This window comes from Myotis lucifugus, unplaced genomic scaffold, assembly GCF_000147115.1.
Source record: "Myotis lucifugus unplaced genomic scaffold, Myoluc2.0 scaffold_753, whole genome shotgun sequence".
NCBI classification, from domain to species: Eukaryota; Metazoa; Chordata; class Mammalia; order Chiroptera; family Vespertilionidae; genus Myotis; species Myotis lucifugus.
The window spans coordinates 156082-167421 of NW_005871801.1; the positions used below are offsets into that span (position 1 = coordinate 156082).

The following is an 11340-nucleotide window of genomic DNA, read 5'->3' on the forward strand; positions in this document are numbered from 1 at the left end:
GTATGTACTCATATTTCCTTTAATTCCATCACAAGAAGAATATCTACTAGAATTCATAAAGTTTTGCTTTTGTGATTGGCATGTTTTCTGGACATAGTGTAACCTATAACGCCTTCCTCCAGGGGGTGGCAGGGAGCAAAGGGAGTAATTTGGCCTGCTGCTGTCAGTGCCAGAAGGAACCCTAGAATTTTGTTTGGTAGCTTGTGGTCTTCCATGTTTAGATGCTACTGTCGCCCCCTGGAAATTGCCCTAATTGTACAATTACTCTTTCCCATGGAAAAGGCAAAAGAGAAGCTCTGCCCGCTAGCAGAGTGCCCTAAGTTCAATGCCTCTGACACACCTGGCTCCCACCGCCCAGACCCTGTGTACACGCCTCTCTAACGTGCACTACAGGGCTAGCTAGAGTCTCAAGGGCGGACCCTCTCGCATAGCCCTGGAGGAGCCACTAACTGGCGAATGAGGAATATTCGCCATGGTGACAGGCAGGAAGGGTGACAGTTTGGGGAGCCTGCTGCCCCCTCCCCCTGAAAGGCAGCGAGCTGCCCCTGAGCCTCCGCAGCATTGAGCTGTGTAGCTGAGCTCTGCATGTGCGGCCGGCCAGGCTGGAAGCAGGAAAACCCACACAAGTACAAGCTGACTTTTTATTTAAAAAATCACTCATTCTGCACGTCCAACCCCTGGTAGTTCCAGCTGCTGCCTCAGCTCCTTTCCAGGTCTTCCACCAAGTAGGGTTGGGTGACCCTCAAGGCCTGAAGGAACCGATCTTTGCAGGCCAGGTTCCAGGCTGGAGCAAAGCTGAAGAGCTTCCTCATCTTGTCTGGATTGGTGGCCTCTGCCCGCACTGCCTGGTACTGCTCCTCCCTCAGGATGCTCCCGTACAGAGCATCCAGCACGCCGTTCACGTCTGTGACCCGCTGAATGAGGGCCTCCCGGTGCCGGTCCACAAAGTGCGGGGCTGCGGGAAGGAGGGGGAGAGCAGATGAGCTGGCACCCAGGGTGGGGACTGGGGCCTGTTCCTGCGGAACCCTGCTTGCTTCAGATTGGCTCTAAATGCGCCCTAAGGGGGTGGGGCTCCGGATACAGTGGGATGAGGGTAACATCTCCCCAGCGAGGCTCCGCCCAAGGTGTGTGAGCAGGTGGGCTGGTGGGAGGGCTGGCCCAACCTTGCTCTCTCCCAATGCGAGTGTTCTGGTGGCAGATAGGCTGTGCAGGGGTGTGGTCGGTGAGGCTGGTGAGGCGCCCAGGAAGGTGAGTTTGGGTGTGAAGGCCTCACCTGGTATGGCTGGCACCTGGGGAGGAGAGGCCTGGATCCCTGCTGGCCCGGCTCCAGAGCCTGAAAGGAAAGAGACGGCATAAGGGGTCCTTCCTCTCCCTTCCCATGGTGTCTCCAGGCTCGAGGGGTCAGGACCGAGCGCGGGAAGCCTCCCTCCCCAGCAGGAAGAGCTTTATTCGGGGGCAGGAGGAACAGGAAGCGAAAGCTCCCCAGGGGCAAATGCTCGGCTGGGGCTGGGTTAGGCGAGGGGCTGCGGAGGGGGCGGAGGGCTCCTCACCCCGGGCCCGGGCCGGGGCCTGCAGCCGCTCCGCGGTGTCCTGCATGCCCATGTCGCGCAGCACCTGGGCCGTGAGCTCGGCGGCGTAGGCCTCCAGGTAGCAGCTGACGAGCTTGTCGGCCAGGTCCACGGCGTCCATGGGCAGCAGTGCCCCCCGCGGGATGCGCCCGTAGCCGTCGCGCAGGTGCACGGAGAGCAGCTTCAGCTTGAACTTCTTGAGCTCATCAGCGGTCAGCTCCTCCAGCGCATCCAGGATGGCGTCCCGCGTGCCCGCCATGGCGCCGGGGTCCCCCCGCCGCGGCTGCGGCTCACCGGGGTATCCGCCCACCAGGAAGTCTCCTCTGGGGCGGGACCTGCAGCTTCCCGCCTTCTCCCGACACCGCCTCTGCCCCAGCCCGTTGCCCTGGGGTGGGAGTTAGGTCATCCCAGACTATCCCTGTGTCCCTTCTCCCGCCCCCCTCCACTCCCAAGGCCTCCGGTGCCAGTCTCTTGGCCATGGAGAGGGGGCGCCAGGAACCGATCCTCCAGCTGGTCCTCCAGGTGGGACACGGGAGATCAGACGGGAGAGGGAGGCGCTCATGGGTGGTGCCCGCGACTCCAGGCTTGCACTAGCTGGCACGGACCAGGAACCCACTTAACTGGAGTGCCACGGCTTAGAATCTTGAAATTCAGAAGCCCCGACATCTCCCCCTTCCCCTGAACTTTAGCATCCTCTCTCACATGCCAGAGGATATTAGAATCAGAATCCTAACAGCCAGAACCTCGTAGCTCCCAATTCCACATACTGGGGGTGGGGGGGTGGGGGGGGGGTGGAATGAGGTATTAAAAAAAGGGAGGGGAATAGCTGTGAGTACTTTATCTCTCAGCCTCCGTTTCCTCACCTGTAAAATGGAGATAACACCCGCTTATCCACTTAGTAAATATTCCAGCATGACCGGGGCTACCCAGTGGCTCCTGAAACCTTGTCAGGACTTCCTGGGAGAGCCAGGATTTGGTCCCAGGAGCCGAGGTTCTGGGGACGCGATGATAAGAGACACTGTAATAGTTGAGAAAATTCTGGACCGGAGGGAAAGCCATGGTGGGAGTCACTCTGGGTGGTTTGCCCCAGGTGAGCAGGTGAAAGCTGGGGGATTGGAGGCCAAGCTGTGCCCAGAATCCTTCGCTTGCTCTTCACACGGCTGGGAAGGCGCGGTCGGTCTGGCCCTGTGGGTCTCAGCCTTGTCTTGCACCACATCCTGTTCTCCCTCCAGCTCAGTTCCAACCACACTGGCCTCTCAGTTCCTCAGATGTGCCAGGCGCCTCTGCTGCTTTTCAGTCTTTGCACAGGCTGCTCCCTCAACCTGAAATCTGTTCCCTCACTCATTGCCTGATAAGCTCTTGAGACTTTAGGTCTCAAGTTAAATGTCACCTTCTCAGGGAGACCAGGTTTAGAATGCCTCCCAGAGTAGTTCATAACACCTGCTCCTTACCTGTAGCTCTCATAGCAATTGTGGCTGCATTGCACTAACTCGGTGTGTGTGTTTAGTACCAGTCTTCCTAGCCTCACACCATGCCTGTCCACATCACTGTTACAGCTACAGCATCCAGAACCGTTCCTGGCCGGTAGTAAGTGCTCAATAAATCTTCGTGGAATCAACAATGAGCGAATGGCTCCATGGCTCAAGGGAGGGTACCAGTAACTGGAAGGGGTGCCTCGCAGCTCCCAGGAGCTGAAGGACTGTGGCCTTGAAGCCGTGCGGTCCCCAGTTGGAATTCTGGCTCTTGTTCCTAGTCGGGTACTGGGACTTCATTTATCCCTTTCAACGGCGCTGTAACAATCACCATTCCTTCTAGTGATGTGACCCTGACATATTGCACATCCATTTGTTTGTTTATTTATTTGGCATTCATCTCAATTCATCAGAATGTGAGTTTCATGAGTCCCGACCCTTAAGATTAGATAAGGGACACTGTGCCTCTTCCCTTATCCCTGCATATCACCACCCAGGAGCCTTCTTTTTGGGCCCAGCTTGCCCCTGGCATCCAAGCCCAGTCACCTTCCTGCTCATACACAGGAGAACCTGGCTGTGGTTTTCACCTGACATCGCCTCAGAGCAAGTGCCAGCACTTTGGTGAGATGTCGCAAGGAGGCAACGGGACAAGGGGCCCGGGACACACAGCCGTCCTCTCCTAGAACTGGAAGCCTCACTCCTGCAGTGGTTTCAGGCTGGAACTCAGTGGGAGCAAGTGGTGCTGCTTGATAGGTGTCTGTGCTCTAGGAGAACACTGTAGACACTGAACTCAGGAGGACCCAGGTTTGGGAAGAATCTATATTATTCTAAAAACAGGTATTAAGGATCTACTAGATGCCCAACCCCATATAAGTGCTGGTGAAAGACAAATAATAGTGACAACAGCTTTCATTTCTTTAATGTACTATGTTCCGGTCACTGTGCTAAGCACATAACATTCATAATCTCATTGAATTCTCCCAATAGCCCTATGAGGCATGTGTATGTAGCCCACCTTCCAGAGGAGACAACTGAGGTTTTCAGAAATTACCCTGGAAGCCTACGCTGGTAACACCTGAGAAAACAGGTTGAACCCATGTCCATCTGACTCCTAGGCCCAGATGCCTGCCACCATTTTAAAGTCCCATGTCTTCCTCAAAAATGGACAAATTGCTTGGAGAGTTATGTATAAGGGGATTTATGCCTCCTCCAGACTGTCCACAAACACCCTCCGGAGGGCAGGCATTGCAGTAACAGTAATGCTAACAGTAACTTCCTCCTCTTCGGAGACTGCGGAACAGTGGGACAAGCAGGAGAGAAGGGGTGTCAGACCCACTCACGTTTGATTCCCAGGCCCTCTGCCTCTTAGCTGTGTGACGTAGGGAGGTCACAGCCCCTCTCTGGGCTCTGCTTGTTGTGTCATGAATAGGCTCACCTCATTGAAAAGGACTGTAAGGTGCCCAGGGTCCCCCAGGGAGGTAGAGGCAGAGCCTGCTCATTCCGGGAGACTGCCAGGTGGTTTGCCCTGGGAGGGTGGGGAATAGGGGGCTTGGGCAGCCCCCTGGGAATCCATGGTCATCGCTTCTGCCTTGACCCCCTTTTCCGGGGGAAGTCTCAGAGCTCTGAGCTTTGACCCCTGGCAGAAAAGAACCTCCTAGTCTTACCTCTTGGCCCACCCTCGCCCCTGGATTAGAGCCAGAGCAGTTGGTGGTAAGTTGGTTCCTGGGTGTGACCCTCCACCCAACAAAGTAACCCTTTGATTGCTGGAGCCAGATTGGGCCTCCTGGGTCCAGAGGGCCCATAGACTTCCAGGAATTGGGCAAGTCACTTAATCTCTTGTGTCTCATGGCCTCCCTGTCAGATAGGAATAATGATGAGGTTATTATAAGGTTACAACTGGATTTAGGAGATTATAAATGGATTCAGAATTGTGAAGTGCTTGGAACAGGCCTGACACATAGTAGGTGCCTTTGTCATTATTGAAGTTTCTGAGCCTCAGTTTCTCAATTTGGGGATGATGCAGGGAAGATTCATTGGAATAATTAGTAATAATAATTGTAATGATATCAATTGCCAACATTTAGTGAACATTTTCTATGGGCCTGGCATTGTTCTAAGTGCTTTACAAGAATTAGCTTGTTGAATCCTCATAACAATCCAATGCTCTGATCCTTAAATAACCCTCATTTTACAGGTGAGTAAATCATGTTAAATAACTTGCCCAAGGTCACACAACAAGGAAAGAGCAGAGTCAAGTGTTAACCTCGCCCTTCCTAAACCCTTTGGTGCCAGCACCCCCGCCTGGTGTTTACTTATATTGTCTAGTTTAATCCCCATGACAAGGCTACAGGGCTGGTGTTCTTAGCCTCCTTATCCTTATATTGTAGCTGAAGATGCTGAAGCCCAGAGAGGGAGGCGATTTTCCTGAGCTCGTGGTGTCAGCATTCAGGACCTGCTTCTGCAGCGGTCCTGCTTGGGGAGTTCTGGCTTCCTTTGCATGTATCCAATACAAGGGGCTCTCATCTCCCGCTGCACTTGCCACTCCAGCTCTTGGGATGCTCTCCCTTAGGACAACCTAACACCTGCAGCCTCGGAGCTCTGGGCCCCAGCGCTGTCTTAGGGTCAGTGACACTTGTCCTCCTCTCCTCCGCTAGACATGATCCCTGGCCCCTTCTCGTCCTCCAATCTGTTGTAGACAATCCATGTCCCTTCCCATGGTCAGAGGTCAGACCGGGCTCATCTACAGAAAGGGAATGAGTTGTCTGTCTCCTCCCTGTCCTGGGTTCCCACTCTTTCAGCCCCAGCCTGGCAGGGATGAGAACTCCAGGTGAGGTCTACCTTCGGGATGTTGACTTTCTGAGCCAAAGTGAAGTGGCTTGTGGTTTCAGAGTCCAGCTCCAGGTCTGCTCTTACCTTTACTCCCCTCCTGTTTGCCACCCCCAGGCCAAGTCCGAGCCATCAAAAGTGGCAGAGAGACAACCAGAGACTTAGAGATCCAGTGGAGAAATCAGACTTCTCTGGATCCTGAAAGCAAGCCTTAGCTCCCTGAGACTGCGCACATATCAGGAGATTCAGTCTGGAGTCATTTGTTCAGGTAATTGCTCCCATTCAAAAAAATAGTAAAACTCTTATCTCTTCCTGAGGGGCCCAAGTGATTACAGCTTGAACAAAGTTCCTAGGCTAAGCCCCAAGGTGCCAGGAAGCCTGGAGTAGCTTCCTAATCTTCAAACATTCCAGAAGAAATGAGCCCCAGGGCTTGGAGACAAGTCCAGAGCTCGGAGACTTGTCATAAAAGCCAAGATGTGCAAGGAGCTATCCTGACTCCTGAGGAGATTTATTTAGACATTTAAGCAGAGGAGGGGGACAGTTGCCTCCTCCCCCCTCTAAAAAAAAAATATATTTTTTGCCCTAGCTGGTTTGGCTCAGTGGATAGAGCGTTGGCCTGCAGGCTAAAGGGTCCCAGGTTCAGTTCCGGTCAAGGGCACGTGCCTCAGTTGCAGGCTTGATCCCTGGCCCTGGTTGCAGTGCCTGCAGGAGACAACCAATTGAGGTCTCTCATCATTGGTGTTTCTGCCTTTCTCTCTATATATCCCTTCCTCTCTGAAATCAATAAAAATATGTTGTTTTTAAAAAAATTTTTAATGGATTTTTAGAGAGAGAGAAATATCAATTGGCTGCCTCCTTCACACCCACATGGGAATTCGAGCCCACAACCTGGGCATGTGCCCGGACCAGGAATCAAACCAGCAACCTTTTGGTGCAGGTGCTGATGCCCAACCAGCTGAGCCACACCAGCCAGGGTGCCTCCTTCCCCTTAAAAAGCAGGAAAAATAGTTATTTTTTATTGATTTTAATATATTTTTATTGATTTCAGAGAGAGGAAGGGAGAAAGAGATAGAAATATCAATGATGAGAGAGAATCACTGATTGGCTGCCTCCTGCATGCCCCCAACTAGGGATTGAGCCCACAACCCGGGCCATGTGCCCTTGACTGGAATTGAACCTGGGACCCTTCAGTCTGCAGGCCGACGCTCTATCCATTGAGCCAAACCAGATAGGGCAGGAAAAATAATTTTTGTTGCTAACCTATGGGGTATCTGGCTACTCTCACAGGTTAATGGACCTGGCTCTCATCCCATCATCCCAGGGCACAGGGGGCTAAACATTTGCCACTTACTGTGAGTAATTAATGAGAAGTCTGTCTCTGATCCAGAACACCTTGTGTGCAAATTTGGTGTAAAACACATAAACATGAATATTAAAATCCCGAGAGAGAGGCAAAGAGAGAGTCCAAAGAGGAAGTTAAGTGACTGAAACAGAAACAGAAACTCTGAGAGACAGAGAGCGGTCGAGGAAAAGAGCAAATCCGGGTAAAGGCTGAGAGGGGGTGCCCGGGAGGCCAGAAGCTCCTGTGTTGATTTCTTTGTTGAGTATGTACTGAGCACCTGCTGGGTGCCACACACTTACTTTTAAGTTGGAGACAAGCAGTGAACACACGTATGCTGGTAGGAGGAGATGGGCGAAAAACGAAGTTAAATATTTTGCATGTCAGGTGGTGATAAATGTTGTGAAGACAAGGAAAGCAGGGAAGGGAGACGTGAGATTTAAAATCAGGGAGTTAGGAAAAACTGCACTGAAAAAGTGACATTGGCTAAAGATCTTCCTTTGAGAGACCAAGGTGGCCCACTTCGAGGATCAGGTGTCGGATGAGGAGAAGGTATGCATAGCTGCTAAATTCATCACTCATGCACCCCCAGGGGAATTTATTTATTTATTTATTATAATTTATTGATTTTTTACAGAGAGGAAGGGAGAGGGATAGAGAGTCAGAAACATCGATGAGAGAGAAACATCAATTCAGCTGCCTCCTGCACGCCCCCCCCCCCACTGGGGATGTGCCCGCAACCAAGGCACATGCCCCCGACCGGAATCGAACCTGGGACCCTTCAGTCCGCAGGCCGACGCTCTATCCACTGAGCCAAACCGGTTAGGGCAAAATTCCCTTTAAGTTTGATCACTTATGGAAAGAAGCAAGTGTCCCCCAGCCAGAGGAAGTAGATGGAGATCTGAAGTCTTGGAGAGAATCCTGTGACAGTGCTTTAAGGGCCTATGTGAAAGACCATTATTCCAGTGGCTTCTGTACTGTTTATGCTAAAACTATAGATGGGCAACAGACCATTATTGCGTGTATTGAAAGCCACCAGTTTCAGCCTAAAAATTTCTGGAATGGTCGTTGGAGATCAGAATGGGAAGTTCACCATCACACCGCCTACAGCCCAGGTGGTTGGAGTACTTAAGATTCAGGTACACTATTATGAAGATGGCAATGCTCAGTTGGTTAGTCATAAACACGTACAGAATTCAGTAACTGTTTCGAAGGAAGCACAAACTGCCAAGGAGTTTATTAAAATCATAGAACATGCAGAAAATGAGTATCAGACAGCAATTAGTGAAAATGATCAAACAATGTTGGACACCACATTCAAAGCCTTGTGCCGGCAGCTTCCAGTTACCCGCACCAAAATCGACTGGAACAAGATACTCAGCTACAAGATTGGCAAAGAAATGCAGAGTGCTTAAAGGCTGAATGTAAGATTCCTCAGTACATGGAAAGAAAGGTTTCAATGTATGGTCATCCTATATAATGAAAGGGTAATATGCAAATTGACCCTAACAGCAGAATCACTGGGAATGACTGGTCACTATGACACACACTGACCACCAGGGGGCAGACGCTCAATGCAGGAGCTGCCCCTTGGTGGTCAGTGCGCTCCCACAGGGGGAGCTCTGCTCAGCCACAAGCCAGGCTGACTGCTGCCAGCACAGTGGTGGTGGCGGGAGCCTCTCCCGCCTCCTCAGCAGCGCTAAGGATGTCCGACTGCAGCTTAGGCCTGCTCCCTGCTGGCAAGTGGACATCCCCCGAGGGCTCCCAGGCTGCCAGAGGGATGTCTGACTGCCAGCTTAGGCCCAATCCCCCGGGGAGCGGGCCTAAGCCAGCAGGTGGACATCCCCCGAGAGGTCCCAGACTGCGAGACTGCGAGACTGCCAGGCTGAGGGACCCCCCCGAGTGCACAAATTTTTGTGCACCAGGCCTCTAGTATGATAAGTAAGTGATTTATAAACAGGAGAGATATTTTGCTAGGGCTTTCAAAGTTAACAGGTTTTCTAGCCTCATGGAATACTGTTGAACCTATAGCATTGTCTTGATACTTTTATGTTCTCTGACTTGTAATTTTCTGTTTTCACTATATCTACCTGTAAACTTTTAAAAAATTCTGCCACATTTAATGATGGAGAGAAAGATCTATCCTGGAGTCATTTTACTGTTTAGAAAATTTTCCTAGCCATAAAGTCCTGTTTCTGGTATAGACAGGTAATATATTCAGTGCTTTTCTACCCCTGTCCTTCAAAGCACACCTGGTACTTCCATGGTTTATACTGATCATCAACAGCTAAAGAGGCAGTGCTACCAACTGTAGCCGAATGGAAGACACATCCATCCTCTCCCTCAACTGCCTTGATCATCTCCTGGCACATTGCGTAACTGTGGTTTTCAAAAGTTTGGATCGGGGCTTTTCAGGTCCTTTTGTTGGGCACAGGAAGTTTTCTGGAAATTCCATTAGAGCCAGCTTCTCCAGGGAAGTTGTTTTTAAATCCAAAGACTTGAACCACATTCCCTGCACATGAACGTGTTTGCTTTTTCCCTTCTTTATTGTCTCCTTCCCGTCTAGTACCATTATAGTTGTAGACATCTGCATTTTTAGCAGAGTTTTATCCATTATTTTTGTTAAATATCCCAGAACTGCTGACACACGAGGGATGTAGTAGAGTATCAGAGTTGAAAAATGAAGATGAAGAAATAATAGGTATCTGTGCTTTAATACATGTGGCAGGATTGTATAGGCAAACAAATCGAACAGCTCTGTAAATCACAAACAAAACCTAAAAATGAACCAAGTGAAAAGGATAACTTCCCGGCAGTATCTTTCTATTGTAGCCGTTATTTAAGGGAATATTAGCAATTGTTCTAAATAGGATGTAAAACTTGTTCTACATGACTTTTCCTCAGTCCTGCCTGCCAAGAACTTAAATGTAACTGTGGTATAGCAACCCTTCCAGGTTTATTGGCAGGTATATGTGTGATCTCAGAATACACAGGTGACATAGATATGATATGACAACTGAAACGGTGGATTCATTTACATTGGTTACACTTCTATGACCAGGCCTTAAGGGAAGGTCAGTTTTTAAAAAACCAAGTAGCGTCTTCCTACCTATCTGCATATACATGTCAAAAAAGAAGGGTGTTTGTGCTTCAGCTTTGTTTTTGCTCAGTAATACAGTCAAGCAAGAGTTTGTTTCCAAGTGACCTATTGAGCTGTGTAAGCATATTTGTTTATTTCAAATAAAATATATTTGTATTATTTGTCATTCATACTATCCATCCATACCACACTATCCTCTGTATCAGGTAGTCCAATAGAAAGATACCTGTTCTTAAAAAATAAAAAAAATAAAAAAATAAGGATCTTCCTTTGAAAGAGTTTTCCAGAAAGAGGGGATGGCAAGTACGAAGGCCTGGCTGGAGTGAGCAAGGGGGTGCCGGGTGAGAGACAAACGGGTCTAATTGGGTAGAGCCTTGTAGGCCACAGGGACTTTGGTTTTTATTCTCAATGAAATTTAAGCGGAGATTTCAAGGATCAGCATACAGAGGGGCCTGGGGCTCCCAGGCGGACTCTGCTTCTGGGCCGCAGGCTCTGGATTCAGTTCATTCATTTATTCAATTGTCAGTCAAATATTTATTTTCAAGCATTTAGGGAGGCCAGGTTTGTCCCTGGGCTTGAGCTGAGCTCTGGCGAGACAGAAAAAAGACTCTTTCCTCAGCTCTGGAGGAAGAAAACCTTCCAGGTGGGGCGAGGCGCTGTCCTGCAGGGGGAGATAATACTGTCATCAGCTTGGGAAATAGTGACAAGCTGGGCAGGGGCCGCCCTTGGGGAGGGGGAGGCTGCGGATTGTGGCGTGGGCGTGGGCGTGGGCGTGGAGGGGGGGGGGGAGAAAGGGCAGATCTCTCTTCTCTCCTATGGAGAGGCCCTGTGTCCTGTTGGCTCTGAGCGCTGGCTTCAGATTGGGCAGCGGAGGGGACAGTGGGATGGGCGGGGACAGGTGGCCTTGACATGTGTTGCTTGTTCCCTGACCACTCAGTCTTTACTTTTAGAATGGTTTCCAGAAATGATAGGAGGCAGAGTCAGGGCAGCTAAATATAGTCCTGGGGCCAGAGCTCACGAGGGAGGCTCCCTCTG

The 11340-nt window shown here is 50.5% G+C and overlaps 2 protein-coding genes across 3 annotated transcripts; one reads left to right on the forward strand and one right to left on the reverse strand.

Annotated features, from left to right (window-relative positions):
- Positions 1–627: 627 nt before the first annotated feature.
- On the reverse strand, positions 628–1971 carry PYCARD (PYD and CARD domain containing). Of its 2 annotated transcripts, none has more exons than XM_023746884.1 (3): positions 1551–1971; positions 1164–1333; positions 628–955 (listed from the first exon to the last, which is right to left on the reverse strand). In XM_023746884.1, the coding sequence occupies exons 1-3, from the start codon at positions 1825–1827 to the stop codon at positions 899–901; spliced, it is 504 nt and encodes a 167-aa protein (XP_023602652.1). In that variant the 5' UTR covers positions 1828–1971; the 3' UTR covers positions 628–898. The 2 variants fall into 2 exon arrangements, with proteins under 2 accessions (XP_023602652.1, XP_006106110.1); XM_006106048.3 differs by having other exon boundaries at positions 1274–1333; positions 1551–1913.
- On the forward strand, positions 1826–8620 carry LOC102440050 (F-actin-capping protein subunit alpha-1-like). The gene is given in 4 exon segments (XM_023746879.1): positions 1826–1958; positions 7711–7757; positions 8050–8289; positions 8291–8620. Coding segments are annotated over 4 exon segments (750 nt in total).
- The last annotated feature ends 2720 nt before the right edge of the window (positions 8621–11340 follow it).

Coding starts and splice junctions, on each gene's coding strand:
- PYCARD (XM_006106048.3), bottom strand. CDS start 1,827: ATGGCGGGCACGCGGGACGCCATCCTGGATGCGCTGGAGGAGCTGACC. Junction 1,334..1,550: donor GGCCCCGGCCCGGGCCCGGG/GTGAGGAGCCCT, acceptor CTTTCCTTTCAG/GCTCTGGAGCCGGGCCAGCA. Junction 956..1,273: donor CCAGGTGCCAGCCATACCAG/GTGAGGCCTTCA, acceptor TCCTTCCCGCAG/CCCCGCACTTTGTGGACCGG.